The sequence below is a fragment of the Leptonychotes weddellii genome, chromosome 6 (assembly GCF_054177405.1).
Source record: "Leptonychotes weddellii isolate Sample4059 chromosome 6, ASM5417740v2, whole genome shotgun sequence".
Classification (NCBI taxonomy): Eukaryota; Metazoa; Chordata; class Mammalia; order Carnivora; family Phocidae; genus Leptonychotes; species Leptonychotes weddellii.
In genome coordinates this window covers 28742244-28758873 of record NC_138374.1, presented here as the reverse complement: position 1 = coordinate 28758873, position 16630 = coordinate 28742244, and the positions used below count along the sequence as shown (strand labels likewise).

Below are 16630 nucleotides of genomic sequence, written 5' to 3'. Positions count from 1 at the left end.
GGGGTTCTGGGATTGAGCCCCACATTGGGCTCCCCCTGCTCTGTGGGGAGCCTGCTTCTCCCTCTCCCTCTGCCTGCCACTCCCCCTGCTTGTGCTCTCTCTCTGTCAAATAAATAAATAAAATCTTAAAAAAAAAAAAGATGAGGAAACCTATTTAAAAAAAATAAAATAAAAGATGGTATTATCTGCAAGAAGTATATTTTTTGAAATTTAGTAGAAAAACAAAAGGATCAGAAAACATCTTGCTTTCCTTTTAGCTCCTTAATGCATTCATAGAGGACCCTGAAAGGCAGGTTTTAGAAGGTTTTTGCACTTAGATCTCTCCAGGAAAGGTGGAATGCAAAGCAGTGTTAATCAGAGAAAATCCTTGCTTAATCTGGATTTAGGAATGGATTAAAGAGGGTCTTAGACAAAAGAGACTCTTGCAAACAGAAAGAGCAGATAAATCCTTCCTTCTTCTTCCTCCCCAAATCTTAACCAAGGTTGGGGCTGGAGCTTTATCTTTTCAGTATCCGTGGGGCTGGTCCTCTGTGTGTGAGGGCTTGTCAGGGCCCTTCTCAGCTCCTGTTCCTAAACCCCAGCTTGCACCAGGCCACACCCTCCTCAAGAGCCTGTAGCAGCTCCACAGGTGTCTCCCGAATAATCCTGCTTTTTCCTTTGGCTCAGAGTTATTCACTCACTCAGAGCTCCTGGCACCCTGCTGACGGCCAGCTCTTTCCTGTGAATTATCTACATCTACTTAGTTCCGCACCTTAGAACATTTGTGCTCTCCTCACATCTGGCTGGTACCTCCAACATATATGTTCCTAAGATCGTTCTGGAGTAGCAATCTCTCTAACATTTTCCTTGATATATATATAGAGAAGCAAAGAAGACATCCATTCTCTTAACCACTTTACACGGTGAAGGAATTTTTAAAAACATAAAGATCATCACTAGGTCTGCTGATCCTTTATCTGACTTTCTCCTTTCTTAGGTGTTTAAATGATCTCCTATTATTGACTCTGGATTTCTTTTTAAGATGCTACTCATCATTTCTGTAGTATCTTTTATTTTTGCTGTTGGAATTTCAACACAAGCATATTATAGAAAGTTGAAGACTTCTGATAAGGAAGAGACTAAGAAGACAATACAATTTATAATCTGGTACCCTTATCCTTAAACTTGAAACCTCTGGGCTTTTTTTGGACCCTTTCTTTCTGTCTGACTCTCTGTGTCCCATCATCACTTGTGTCAGTTCACCTCTGGATGACCTTACCTGTCTCTGTCTCCTCATGCCCGCTCCTGTGGTCACAGCTATTGTGATCCTGCGGGCAATGGACGACGCCCGTGGCCGCCCCTCTGGTCTCCCTCCTTCCATCTCTCCCCTCCTCCAAATGCATTTTCTTACATTGCCCCTCTTCATCGTGCCACCCCACGCATGAGGGGTCTTCAAGGTCTCCCCATTTCCCATGTGATGAAATACAAACTCATTTGCTTGGCATTCAAAGACCCTCATAATTTGGATCCCACAGACATTTTTAGACATAATTAACCCACAGTTAATTATGGTTAACTGTTAATCATAACAACTGCTATGAACCCACAGTTGTTCTCATTCCATCCCCTCAGTCCAAGGCCCAGCTTAAGTGGCTCCTTCCCCCTTCCAGATAATTTCTCGGGCACAGGAAGGAGGCCACTTAGGACCGGAGTCCAGAGAGGTCGATTCTACTCTAATCTCTGCTGCTTCCTGGCTGTGCCCATCTGAGCAATTTTTGTTGCCACTCAGTGCCTCATTTTCTCTCGTAAACTGAGAAGACTGGATCCCAGGGACGCTCAGGTCTTCCGAAGCTCTGCATTTTACTTCTGTCTACCCTGGATTTCTAGCACTTCCGACAGTACTACGGATTGGTCGTGTCATCTCCAGGGCTAACAGCTACTTCTGAACTGTGATCTGGTTCATGGGACATCTTTTCTATGCTGTAGCTTAAACTTTCTTTCCTAAACTCAAAATAGTTTTGTTGCTTCAGTTTATGGAAGGAATCCACGTGGATCTCTAGAAATTCATATGATACATACATGTAAAAATAGAAAGTATCCTTTGCTGGGCATGGGGCAGATCAGAGGTCTCTGAGGACCTGGCTGACTTGAGGTCTTAAGCTGAAGTGTCCTGGGAGCTGGACCCTGCTGGGAAAATGGGAATCCACCAAGCAAAAGAGTGAGGAAGAGCAGCTGCAGGCAGGAACCGCAAGGGCAAAGGCTGAGATGTGAGACTTTCTGCCATGTTTGGGGACTGGTGAAAAGCTGAGAGTAGCAGGATGTGGGGTGTTGGGGAAGGGTGTGATCAAAGATGAGGCTGGAGGCTGGGGACAGGGAGTCAAGGGCCTTGTTAGGTCAAGGAGATGGGTTATAGGCAGCAGGAAACCCATGAAAACCCACCCTGATTAGGGGCGGAGAATGGAGCAGCGCCTCAGGGTGGGGACACTGGTGGCCAGGCGACCAGTAGGAAAGCCCAGCCCGAGGTAGGGGGATACTAGGGGGATGACATCAAGATGCCCTTTAGGGCCTCAGCTGGGCAGAAGGAAGAACTGATGACTGCAAGGTGGACCGTCCTGGGGTCTGAGGCAAAATAAATCGGCAGTACTGGTCCTGTCTTCATTTAAAATGTCAACATCTTGTTCATCATGAACTTTTTTTTTTTGATCCTTCATTTTGATTTTTAAAATATTATCTTAAAATACTATTTGTCTTGGGGCACCTGGGTGGCTCAGTTGTTAAGCATCTGCCTTTGGCTCAGGTCATGATCCCAGGGTCCTGGGATCGAGCCCTGCATCAGGCTCCCTGCTCAGTGGGAAGCCTGCTTCTCCCTCTCCCACTCCCCCTGCTTGTGTTCCCTCTCTCACTGTCTCTCTCTCTGTCAAATAAATAAATAAAATCTTTAAAAAAATACTATTTATCTTAATTTACAGATGGGGGACCTGCATTTGTTTTCTTTAGTCCACAAGTACTCCGTGAATACACACTGAGAAAGGCACGTGCAGGACAGAGCTAATGAAACTGAACACAGATCCTTCCCTCTGTAAATGCAGGAAAGGGGTCCCTTCTGCCCCCAAATCACATGACAACAACCTTCTGACTTATGTGAAACCAGAGGACTGGGGGATTCTCCGATTCACACAAAATATCTTCCTTTTGGATAATTTCTGTCTCAAAGCTGAAGTCTCTGGTTACAAGTTGTCATCTTGAAACAGAATGCCTCTTTTTAGTGACTGTTCTGCTATTTGCATGCAGCAGAGCCTGTCCAATTGGGGCTCCCCTCCTCTGCCTCGCCACAGCCTCTGCTAGTCCCAGCTCAGGGTTCTAGTCCCGGCTCAGCATCCTCATGCCGCTCCTTCCTGTGTTATCATTGGTGCTATGTTTAGATTTGCAAATTCAGCAGCCGAGGGGTCCACGCTGGAGATGGCACGGAAGTTCTGACAGCCCCTTCCATGGTGGAGGAAGCCTCCCAAGGCGGAGGTAACCCCCCCACACCCATGTCCCAGATGCAGATCCTCAGGCCCAGAGAGATCATGATGCTTGTCTCAGACCATACAGCTTGGGAACTCCGACTCCTAGGTTTACCTATCATTAAGGTAGTCACAGATACTTGGCAGTGGGAAAGACTTTAGGAATATCCTGGGTCAATCCCCTCTTGTTATAAGGGAGGAAACTAAGTTCTAGAGAAATGTTGCCTTTGCCCCAAGATTGATTAGCTAAAGATTCCCCCAGTCCTTTCCATCACACCTTGTTCTTTCCCTTTCCACACACTGCTGGAGGCTCCTGCCAGAGGGTCAGCTTTTCCATGGCAGGGACTGTTCTACATTTTTGTGCCTCGGTTACAGTGCAAGCCCAGGAAGCAGGGCCGGTGTCAGACTCAGATCATCAACAGCAGCAGCAGGAGAAGCCTGCTGTGTGAGAATACACACATGTATTATGTGCCCGGTGCTTTGCACGCATTACCTCAGCTAGCCCTCACAACCCTGTGAGGTAGGTCCTTTATTATCCTCATTGCTTCTTGTGGTGAAAAGATAACCACATGACATAAGATGGATCATCTTCATTACTTCTAAGTGTCTAGATCTCTACTGGATTCACATAGACATTGTATATTCACATGGTTGTGATGATCTCAGTTTTTGTAGATGAGAAAATATTTGCTCAGAGAAGTTAAGTAATTTGCCCCAGGTCCTACACTTAGTAAATGACAGCTGGGATTGAAAACCAGGGCTTTTAGGGCGCCTGGGTGGCTCAGTTGGTTAAGCGACTGCCTTCGGCTCAGGTCATGATCCTGGAGTCCCGGGATCGAGTCCCGCATCGGGCTCCCTGCTCGGCGGGGAGTCTGCTTCTCCCTCTGACCCTCCTCCCTCTCGTGCTCTCTGTCTCTCATTCTCTCTCTCGCAAATAAATAAATAAAATCTTAAAAAAAAAAAAAAAAGTCAGGGCTTTTGACTCCAGAGCCCATGCTCCCAACCAGCCCTGGATAACCTGTGCTGGCTTGTTTCAGCCTGACCCCTCACGTGGGCTTGTGGTGGGCTTCAGCACGTGCTTCTTTGGGCACTTCTGTCTCTCTGTCCCTAGAGAAGACATCCAATCCCTCTACCAACCAAGCAGTTTTTACTGGGGACACATGTGCCCCACTACTGCCCTGCTGCTGGTCCCCAAGAGCTGACTTGTTGCCAGAGGGGAGTGCGGGCTCCTAGGGGTCTTGTTCGGTCTTTAGGGAGGGGCAGAGAACAAAGAGGAAGGGACAGGTGGTAGGAGAAGTGGGAGGGAGTAGTGCAGGCAGGTGAGGGGAGGGCAGGAATGTGGTTGGGGGCCCTCTGGAGTCTGGGCCATGTTGAGAGCCAGAGTGGCTGGACTCACCAGAGCACCATGTCCCCATGAGTCCCTTCTCAGCGCCCTAGTCAGAAAAACCACCTAGGAGCCCTGGAGTAGAGAACTGCGTGCCCCTACCTGCGAGCATCTCACTGTCAGGGTTCTTAACCAGCCATTAACCAGAGAAAGTAACGTGCAAGTTTCTCCAAACACTCTACCATTTCTTTCTTTCTTTTTCCCACTGAGATCTGCAAATATTTTGTGGTCGTCTTCGGCGTGTCTGAACTGCTGATCTGGGTTATAAGCAGACACAAACTGGGCTGACTTGGCACAAGCAGGAGTAGGGATGATCCTACTAATACCCTGAATCCTTTAAAAAAACAGAATTGTGACACACTTTACCCTATCAGAGGCAGCTAGGCGTGGGACGTGGCATCCTGATGAGATGGCAAGGAAAATACGCTACACTAGTTTTAAAAAGTTCTTAGAAGATTTGCCACTTGGTGTGACAGTATAATCTGTCACAGCTCTTCCCCCTTCCTGGTCTGCGGGGCCTGTAAGGATGCAGCCCTTTCCTTCCTCTGAGCACCGAGGCAACCTTGCTGGTCCCTGCACTCAGCCAGTCATGCAGCAGGGAGGGGCTTGGGTAAAGGGAAATTTCTTCCCCAAAATGATACACAAGAAGGTTGCAAAACTCAAAAAAGTTCCAGGAGGCTCCTGTATCCACAGGTGACAGACTGTCTGTTTGGAAGAGTCCCCAGAGGTCATGTTATTTAATCCTGTCACCATGCTCAGCTTTGGTATGCTCTTGGTTCTAACATGGTGCACACGGCAGAAATTCTGCCATGTTCACGGTCTCTCCTCCACCAGCATGAAAATTACCATGTGGGACTGATAACTCCCAAATAATAAATCTGTAAGACGATGTGACACATAATTCTAATCACGTTTCGGAAAATGCCGAAAACCTAAGCCTGCGTGATGCTAGAGAAGGAATGTGTTTTTAAGAATTTGAGCTTGTTCCTTTAAAGATTAACCTTGATGGGGAAAAAAAAATGAGTCTTGCCTATGTCTACGTAGTATAATATAATATTGTCACCCACTTGTCTGGCCATCCATCTAAAAGCAAAGATATTTTCAGGGAGTAAAGAATGATTTTGAGGGACAGTATTTCCAATACCTTGAAAAAATTAGACTCAGTTAAGCTCATTTCACTGAGATCTGAGTAAAAGAGATATTGGGGAATATCAGGTGTAGGGACTGAAGTGGAAAGAAGCATTGCAATTCTTAAAAGCCATCCAGAAGTGCTTATTAATAATACATTTAAAAACACTTCAAAACAATATCTAATTGGTCAAACAAAAATATGATCAGGGGCCCCCGAAATATAGTATTCTATGGTAAGCATGGAAAATAATTTCATTATCACTTTTTTTATTGTGGTAAAATACACATAATGAAAAATTCACAGCCTTCAGGAAATTCACAATGCTCGCAACCACCATCACTGCCTAGTTGCAGAAGGTTTGCATCACCCCAAAAGGAAACCTTGTACTTGTAAAATGGTTATTAGCAGTTTTTTTCTTTTTTTTTTTTAAAGATTTTATTAATTTATTTGTCAGAGAGAGCACACAAGCAGGGGGAGCGGCAGGCAGAGGGAGAAGTGGGTTCCTTGCTCAGCAGGACTCAATCCCAGGACCCCGGGATCATGACCTGAGCAGAAGGCAGAAGCTTAACCGACTGAGCCACCCAGGCGCCCCTCATTAGCAGTTTCAAAGCAGATTTTCGGGGCTCCTGGGTGCTTCAGTCGTTAAGCATCTGCCTTTGGCTCAGCTCATGATCCCAGGGTCCTGGGATCGAGCCCCACATCAGGCTCCCTGCTTGGTGGGGAGCCTGCTTCTCTCTCTCCCACTCCCCCTGCTTGTGTTCCCTCTCTCGCTGTGTCTCTCTCTGTCGAAAAAATAAATAAAATCTTTAAAAAAAAAAAGCAGATTTTCCCCCATTTTATTTGGAGTTATTTGCCGAAATTGCTTTTGTTTTAATCGTGTCAAGAGGTTGTTTTCAGCATTCATCAGGGTTATTAGGCCCAGTCATCTGTAACTGGTTTGCAATGTGATCATTTTTGAATGTGGAGAGGATAGGAAATGAAAAGACCTTCTATTGTTAAAAAAAAAAAAAAAGAACTTTGACCCTGAAAAGGCCGTAAAGACTGTTTAAAAGGCAAAATAGTCACATAGACATTGAGGCCCCAGTTTTCCAAGGATTTGGTATTACATTTGACATTTTCTTCGTGAAAGTATATTTCTCATGTTTGTATTTTATTCTATCATAGTGGTTTGCGCTAGAATAAAATGACCGTTTCCTTCCTGCCGGGGATCAACTGTGGACATTACGACGCTTCACGTGTTTAAGAGATTATTCTTCCACCTGCAGCTTTTTACACTTTGAACCCAGTGAAGTTAAAAAGTCAACAGCAAAAATAACAAATTGGATGGGGAGGACACTTCTTTCCACCTTTGAGCTCAGGTCTCCACCCTCCAAGGAACACCCTTAGCCACAGCCCCCCACCCCCAACTCCCTTGGCTTAGGTATGGTTTCCCTCCTCCGACCTTTCCCTCCTTCTTATCACCAGTCTCTTCCTGAACAGTGTTCCATTCTCTCAACCCAAAACTGTTGATTGAGCCACTTCTGTGTGGGAGACAAGAGCCCAGCAATCTGCCCTCCAGCCCGCAGGGGCATTGGGTATGGATAGCGCCTTTATGCTTAACCTATTACCCTTCGTGAGGTTTAATTTTGAACCAGGACTCTGAGACACACTGCCTTATCCCACGTGGGTGCCTCTCCAATGACACAATCTGGGGATTTGGGGAAAGGAAGTATCCATTGAGCTCTTCCTCTCTGTCTAACACATTCACTGCTGCAACACCCGTATTATGTTGTATATTATTATAATATAGGATATTACTTTCCAGATGGAAAAGCTGAGGTGAAAAGGGATTAAGTGACCTTCTCAAAGACCACGAGCTAGGAAGTACAGAGAAGCGTTCAAACCCAGGCCTGCCTGATTTCAAAGATCATCTTCTTTCTAGTACAGCAAAAACACCTTTCTTCAATTATGCCACACTGGTCCTCTATGCTCAGTCTATGTGCAAAATCAACTCTTCTCTTTATAATTACAGCTCCCTCTCAGTTGACATAAACTATTGTGGGAGCGTTCTTTGAAAAATATGTATCTGTAGATACCAGACGTGCCTGGGTCAGCATGGAATTCAAGTCTGGACCAGGAGACACGTCAAAGCCTGAAATCCTGACGGGCATGGTTCTGCAGGCCTTCACTGGGGTTTCTCACCAGCGGAATAGTTGCCTTTTAGTTAAAAAAAAATACCTAGGGAAAATAGAGAATACAGACTAAGCTAGACTAAGCTTTATTGGCCAGTAAATGACACAGGGTTAATAAAGGGGGGTGGGTGGGAGCTCTCCCTTCTCCTCAGAGGCGAACAGGGAGATGTGGTTCTGGAGCAGGCTCTGCTGGTGTGAGCTTGGATAGTAACTTCCCCTCTCTGGGCCTCAGCTTTCTTGCCTCCAAAATAATGGCGCTAAAGAGATGACCTCTCAGGTGCTTGCCAGGAAACCTCTGTGACCTGGTGGGAGCTTCCCCACTGATGATGTCTGCGTCCTTGCATAGAGCAGGGGGAGCAGGCTCAGGGAACCTGTGGCCAGCACCGGCTACATAATTTCTGGGGCCCAGGGCAAACTGAAAATGCAGGGTCCCTTGTTCAAAATTATTAAGACTTGTAGGACTGCAAGAGCAGAGCGTTAAACCAGGCAGGGTCTCTGGGAGCATGGGGCCTGTGTGGCTGCATGACCACTCATCTCAGGAGCTCAGGGCTCTCTGCTGCACGTTCCCACCACGGTGGGGATAAAAGCGAGAGCTAGCTTGCTGGGAGACAAGGACGCCCCTGGGGTAATGCGATACTTTCTCAGGAAAGTGGCCACACCAGAGAAGTGTGGCTCATCAAGGAGAAGCAACATGCTCCTTAAGCCACTTCCTGGTCTGGCTTTTGAAGCAAGCCCTGAAAGAGCCACGAGGGACTGGGGAAAATGGCCTGCTTGGGGGTTGAGACCAGAATGCTGTTAAAGGATTATAAACACACCAAGTCGAAAATAAGCTGCCCGCGGACGTCCTTTCAAAAGGGAGGTGAGGCAGGACCAGCAGGAGGATGTGGGTCCACCCCAGAGGAGCAGGGACTTGCAGGAGGAGCTCCGTGGGAGCAGCCAGCCCTCAGCTGGAGAACACGGTACAGGCTGGGAAGGAAGACTAGCCTGCTCCCGGATGTGTGTACAACTGGGCATGAGAACACACGAGCCAGTCGGGAGGCTCACACACAGCAGAAGCGATGGACCCGAGGTATGACTCCCCGAGAGAGGGTTTGCACAGCCGGCATCAGAGCTTGGCACAAAAACCACTTCCCTACAACGTGCTGGGAGCCTTGAGGCCCCGGGACCCAGAAGCCTGCAAGCCGGGGTCCCACTTCAGGGTTCACCTCTCCCTTGATCTGGAGGCGAGACTCACGCGGGGGCTGGAATTCTACCCCACAGCAGGTAGGGCCCATTTCTGGAGCAACAGATGTGCCATCCTCTGAACCTCTGATCCTGGGCTGGTCCCTGGAGGGCCCAGGAAGTCCAGCAAGTGTGTGCAATGAGAAAACTAAAGATGTCCCTGAGGCTTAGACATCAATAACCCTGAGCTAATAGACACAAGATCACCTGAAAGAAGCAGAATGACCCTAGGTCAGTGAGATTTAAGGGGGGCTGGCAGATGGGAATCACAAAGCCAACGACATAATGTGTCTGACGGGGAAACAGTGGCAGCCCCTCAGACCACTATCCTACAGAGACAGAGTCTGGGTAAGCTGACTCAAATGGTTTCCTTGGCAAGGTCACATCTACAGGGGGCAAGAGCGTTGTCGCCCCTTTGGCTCGGAAGCAGGGTCTAGGGTCACCCAGGAGGCTTGAGCATCTGACATTACCGCATACGGCAGCCCCCCGCATACCTATCCTCTCACCGTTTCCAATAGCGTAAGAGAGTCAGGCAAACTGTTCACCTCTGCATAAGAGCGACATGAACTTAAAGAGTCGCAGGAGGCTGGATATAGGATTACTTTACAATAGAGCGGGCGTAAACTCTTTTAAGAAAAAGTTGCCTCCTCAACACCCATCCATCAGTTTCACAAAATATACACCCGTGGCCCTAGGGAGAGACCGGGCAAGAAAGGCTGACTACCACAGCAACAGCATTAACTACCCCAGGGGATGGCAGAGCTATTCCGATCTGAGCCGCGCAGACTCCGCTGCAGGATCTTCACATGGGACTGAGAAGACGGTTAAAGGGCAGACAGGTACAGATCATCTCCCCTCCACCCCTCGATCTTTTATCCCATAACGCTCTACACATGGACCTCAGGACAACACATTCTGCTCTAGGACCAGCACAGCATATCCACCTCTGTTCAGAGTTTGGCTGTAGGATCAGCTCCATAATCCCTTGGACTGCCTAAGAGCTATGTTATCACTTAATTTGCTTTTTATCCCAACTCTAAGGATTTCCACTCGTGGTTTACCCAGTTTGCTTACAGAGGTAGAAACAGAGACTATTCCAAGATGACCTTATGTCTGGAGATCCTTCCTGCTCTTATTTCTCTGCCTAGGAGAGAACAACGTATACCCCAATGGTTCGCGTAGGTAGTTTCGTTTGACGCTAATTTTTTCTTTTTTTAAAACAACAACTCATTGAAATATAGGCCCAAATACCTCTGGCCCTTCTCCTTGGCAACCCCTCGCCCAAACCATCCTGGTTAGAGGAAAATCAGCCCAGTGAGCAGAGGCCCATCAATTGCAAAGATATCTATGACATATTCTAAACATTGACTGCATACCGGCTCCATAAGAGCAGACAAATGAAGAAGCGCTTCCAGTGCCAGACAGGATGCATTTACTTGGTCTGAATCAGTTTCTCAACAGCCGCACTAGTGACATTTTGGGGCAGGTAGTTCTTCACTGTGACCACTGCTCTGTAAATGCAGGATGTTTAGCAGCACCCCTGGAGTCTACCTCCTCGGTGCCAGTGGCACCCCCCCAATGGTGACAATCAATTGTCCCCTGGAGGGCAAAAGTGCCCCTGGTGGAGAAGCACTGATCGAAATGATGCAGCCATGCCTTCGGGGAGGGCAGCAGAAGGATGCTTCTAAGGGTTACTAAAAGGCCGCTGAGAGCTCTGTTTCCCTGCAGCAAGCTGTCATTCAATTTTTCTTTTTTTTTTAAGATTATTTATTGACTGATTGATTTGACAGACAGAGAGAGAGAGCACACACAAGAAGGGGGAGCGGCAAACAGAGGGAGAGGAAGAAGCAGGCTCCCCGCTGAGCAGGGAGCCCGATGCGGGACTCGATCCCAGGACCCTGGGATCATGACCTGAGCTGAAGGCAGACGATTAACTGACTGAGCTACCCAGGCACCCCCATTCAATTTTTCTTATTCATATTCTTTGACAAGCCTAGATTCCTTGCTGCTACTGCATGAGGGCAGTAGTAAGATCCTCTTTGAAAATGGACCAAAGAGTAAATTCTCCACCGAACAGACAAGGTTAGTCATCTGTGGGGGAAAAATCAAGAGACTATCTGTAAACGAGCGCCCTGAAGCATCTGATACCAGCCCAGACTCCTCCAGTCCACTGATGTAGGAGGCCTGGCTGCAATGTAATCGTGGTTCGGTTCTTGAAAACCTAATTAAGTGTATCGCAGCCCACTGGGAGGCCAGTTGCATGAAAAGAAGGGGGTTGTTCAGCTATGGCACGCAGGCAACCACTGGATCCAGGAGAGAGGGTGCCTTGGACGTGTGGACTCTGGTTTCGGGTTTTCCTGGCAGAACCATGCCCAGAGTAGGTGAGGAAAAGTGCCTTGAGTTTTCTTAGCTGATGATCCCGAAAGCTACAAACACTAAGCAAATTCTAGTAATGTGGCTCCAGTCAGCTTGCCCACAAGGAGAAAGAGGTCTTGTCTGAGGATTCCGTCCATTGGTGTGACACAGGATGTCCCAGGTGAGCAGATTCTCAGCTGACATAACGCAGCTGGGCAGTGTGAAGAGAAGTACTTCCTGGAAAGTCTGTCTTATCTCTACCATTAGATGCTGTGCTTTCTTTTCACCCTCCCACTTTACCCCTGGCCTTTGCCCTAAGCTTATAAAGAATGAGAAGAGAAATGCTCCCAGACACATATATATTCAAGAGCTGCTCCACCATGAGCCCCTGGGCAGCTCCCTGCTCTGCTTGCCCCTCCAGTTAAAGGGGGTTGGATCCATTACCATGAGTAGGAAGAGAGACACCAAATGGTCATTCATGATGTGTGGGTTGAAGTACTGATTATTGTGTTTCCTTTTTATTTACTTGTTACACTGACCATGAGGCAGATTTCATTCTGGGCCCTTCAGCCCATGTTGTCTTACTTGGTCTTCATAATGAGCCTGTGAGGAAGGCATCTCTAGTTTTATTTGACCTTTGAGGAAACAAGCTTACAGAAGCTGAGTGACCTCCTCGGGACCCATAGCTAATAACTGGCAGTTAAAATTCAACCCTTTTGGGCTCCAACTGCATTGTCCTTCTAAATACATCACAGCAACCAGACGTCTAGGACCTCCTTGGCTGCTGTCTAGTTGTGTTCTCTGACCCCACTGTCTAGGCATGGACAGCTTTCAAAGACTGATGATTCAATCAGGAAATGTTTCCTGAGGGCCTTGGGATAAAATCTTTAAAAGCTGCCCATCTCTAAAGAGTGGGGTCAGAGAATGGTCTCCATGCCTGAAGGATCACACAGCATCAGAGCTGAGAGGGACTTTGGAAACTGTCTGGTCCAAACTCCTCATTTTGTAGATGGGGGACACAGGGGAGAGGAGGACCTATCCAGGATGATGTGACAGGAAAGCCATATATAGAATATATGGAAGCATCATAAAAGAAAGACTACAGGGCGTGGGAGGTGAATGGACGTGCAGACAGGGATGAACCAGCGTTAGGGCTGATGATGATACCATTGATGGAAACAGGGAATATCAGAGAAGGAGCTAGTGGCAGAAAGGTGAAAAGAAGGTGAATTTGTTTCTTTTTTTTAAAAGTGATTTCTACCCAAACATGGGGCTCAAACTCACTACCCTGAGATCAAGAGTCACATGCTCTACCACTTGAGCCGGCCAGACACCCCAGTGAATTTGTCTCTGAAGAACTGAACTTGAAAAATCAAGTAACTGGAAATTCCAATTGAGGATTCCAAGACCTGAGAAGATAAGTCATGTCCCAGAACCTGTGAAATTAGATCTCCAAGCGAGAGCCTAGCCGAGACACCCAGACACCCAAAACAGGGCTCTGCTGTGCTCAACAGTTGTATTAGCCACTTAGAATAAGGCAGAGGAGGGGTGTTTGTCATGTCTACGGCCCTTGCAAAGCTAAATGCCGCAGGTGTCACAATCCACAAGAAACACAACCAAAAGAGCTAAAAAGAAGAACTGAAATGAACATAAATTTTATCAAGATTAATGTTTATGGTATCAATTGTGCCCCTATGGAATTTATAAGAAAGAATAACAATGATATTAATGACTACCATTTTTAAGCTAATAATTGTTAATGTGCCAGGATCATGAAATGCCCTTGATGGACACTCACTATTTCTCTATTTTTGTGGCTAAGAATTTATGCAAATCCTCATATAAATTTTGATAAACCTAAGAATATAAACACAGCTCTTCACTTCTACTGTCACCTGGTGCCAAATAATTGCAGTTAGGCAACCTTCTGAACTGGTGTTAACTAGTCAGGACAGAGGATGCAAAGCACAGGGATCAAAGACTTCATTTCCTTATTCCTCGTCATCCCATCTAATTACAGAAAAGATTTAAGATGGTGCTTCAAGTCCATTGTGTTTACAATTTCATTTCTTTGAAAAGTTCCACATCAACAGTGCATATTTTACCAAAACAGGCCAATTCTGTAAAGACAACTGAGTAACCGAGTGGGAAAAAAAAAGTTACTTCTGCCTAAGCAGATGAGTGTAGGGTATGATTATCCACGATATAATTTTGGTTTCCCACCCTATAATCTATGGTTGCATCTTGCCTATTGACCACTCTGGGATTAAGCTGCACTTTGTTCCGAGGGGGCTGGGGGCGGATCATAAAGTGATTCAGGTTCTATTGCCTTTCTTTATTTAAATTCCCATATGGATTTCCTAAAAGGGGTTCTAAGACTTCCTATAGCTCCAGGTTATGGAATGTTTGGAAAGGACTTTGTGAAACCCTCTTGCTCATTTGAGGGAAGCCGTAATATCTATGCCTTGTTAGTTGCTTTGGCATGTCTTTCCTACTGCTCCTTTCCTTTCACTTCTCACTGTTGTGTCCCAAGTCCAGGCCCATAATGCTAGATGTTCGGGTTCCTGAACTGCCCCCATTACAGAATATCCCTGCCCCCAGCTCCCTGCCCCTCTAGTCCATCCTGTCACCCATGACATCTCTAACCCTATAAACCATTCTCTAACCCCCCATGGGTAGAGCCCTCACCGTCCTTTGTGAGCAGGCCCCACCCTACACATCCTACTTTATCAGGACCTTCTGGTCCCATATACCCTACTCCATAGTTTATGTTGGACAGAATACTTTCATCATCCCAGCAATAAACTGTGCTCAAGGCCAGCCCCAAGTGTCAGTTTCTCTATTTCCTTTCTCCCAGCTCATTGCTTTTCCTCCAATTCTTACACTACTTTTGTCTCACCCACCTCTCAAACCTAGCTCTTGAAGTATCTTCTCCGTGAAATATTTCCTGGCTACTCCAATTCCTTTCTTACACTCATTCAGTCCCTTACTACTTTCATTGATTCACCTGCCCCCCTCCCATGAGGGTGTAGTGACTCCAGACCAAGGGAAAGACTGAGCTACCTTCTTGTCCCCTGTTGGTGCAGGTCATACCACAGCACTCACCAACACGCCCTTGATAATGGCTGACCAAGCCAACAGAGCTTACCCGTCCCAGATCAGCAGTTCATTTCAAACCACCATTTACCAAGCACCTACCGGGTGTAAGACCCGTACTCTCACTGTGAAGGGCAGTCTCGCCGCCAATTCCAGACTCATTTCTCTTACATTTCGCCTCAAAATCTCTAATTCTCTGGCACCTTATTGTTTGTGAAAACGGACTTGCTACATGTGTCACATCACCCATGAAAAACTGAAGTTGAAATGGTAGCTGGAATATAAAACACTCATTGAACATTTAAAAGTTCCAATCTTCAAAAACTATGATACTGTTACAATGAGAAAAAAAGATCTTCAAAATCAAAATTTGGGACATTGTCTTTTCCGTAGCTCAGAGGAGTTTTTTGACTCTTGCTCCTTGGGCCACTTGTGGGTTTTTCTTTCTAAGTGGCTTTTTATAGATCATTATTATACTGATATAAGAACACTGGAAAAATAGATCTCATGTCCCCAAGCACTTGTGATATACACCCACAAAATAAATAAGAGATAGTACAACTACAATGAACACAAACGGTTACAACATTCCTTAACATTAAACATTCAACATTAATCCACAAGGAAATAGTTAAGGATTCAGATTAGACGAACCCTTTCTTAGGCTAGTTTGTTGTATTCAGACTCCGAAAGCTGACCTTTAGTAGAATCTCAGCCCTTGGCTTTTTTTTTTTTTTTTTACTGTCTCTCCAGAATTTTCTACCTTCATCTTTCAAAGGCAAAAGCCAGCTAGAATAAGCCCACTTGTTCTTACATATTTCTTTAAAAACTCAGTCTACTTCCCTATAGCAATTGCCACCCACTGCCTTCCAACTAGCAAAGTATTCCAGGATTTCAGTATTTCTCACATGCAGTAAGAGCATTTTAAAAAAAGGAGAAGAAGAAGCAGCAAAAGAAGGAGAAGTATTGGATTGGGGAAAATCTTACCTCAACTTCTGACTGGCAGGGACAGTTATTTTATTAAGCTTGTCCATTCTTTTTGTTAATTATAAGAGCCACGAATAACAGTCAGTGGTCACGTCAGCAGTCCCTGGCCCTCCTAGGGAGAAGCATGGTAAGCCTTTGATCTCAAGGGTCCCAGTCACTTGAGTCTGATTTCCGAGAGTGCAGGCTTCTGGCAAACGCCCTACACTAGGGAGAAGTAAAACTTGCTCGAGCACATAGTCAAGTTTCATGTTTCTACATAATCATGTGATCTGGGTAGCCAGCCAGCTTGGCTGATTACTCCACGTTGTGTAAACTTTAATAGTGAAACCTATTGGACATGCAAATTTCTTTGCAGCTGCTTTCTTTTATAACCAGATTTGTAACCAGACCAGGACTGGCTTCTGGCTGGTCACTACTTCCTGTTGTCTCAAACACATATAGTCCGTTTTCAGCAGGTGTCATTCTGTCTCCAGTAGCTTCCTGGGCTCAAGGAAAAGCAGAATAATCAATTCCATCAGAAGGTCTCTTTGGGACTTTCTGCTCATTTGCATAAATACATGGATAAACTTTTCCACTTAAAGAACCGTGATACCAAAATGGCATTTCTGTACCATCATTTAGAGAGCAGAAGGGAGTTTAAGGTCAGGGAGGAGGAAAATGAGAGGGACAGTTCCTTTTATGTCTGGGCACACATCCCTGTGGCCAGCAAGAAAACCCTGCTCGTCTTTGTGAAGAAGATGCACACTTACTACATTTATTCAGGTGACCAGCCCTCTCCTGGGTCTGAAGAATACAGAGA

At 46.2% G+C, this 16630-nt stretch overlaps 1 protein-coding gene across 4 annotated transcripts in view; it reads right to left on the bottom strand.

The window, feature by feature from the left end:
* Positions 1-16068, bottom strand: part of BLNK (B cell linker) — a 75143-nt gene extending 59075 nt beyond the window's left edge. For 2 of the 4 annotated variants that reach the window (XM_081823733.1, XM_081823734.1), the window contains exon 1: positions 15832-16067. In XM_081823733.1, the coding sequence (XP_081679859.1) occupies positions 15832-15878 (47 nt within the window). In that variant the 5' untranslated portion in view covers positions 15879-16067. Of the gene's footprint in view, positions 1-15831 lie in introns of all 4 variants that reach the window. The other 2 variants (XM_081823732.1, XM_081823735.1) reach the window with 2 other exon arrangements.
* Between the last annotated feature and the right edge of the window lie 562 nt (positions 16069-16630).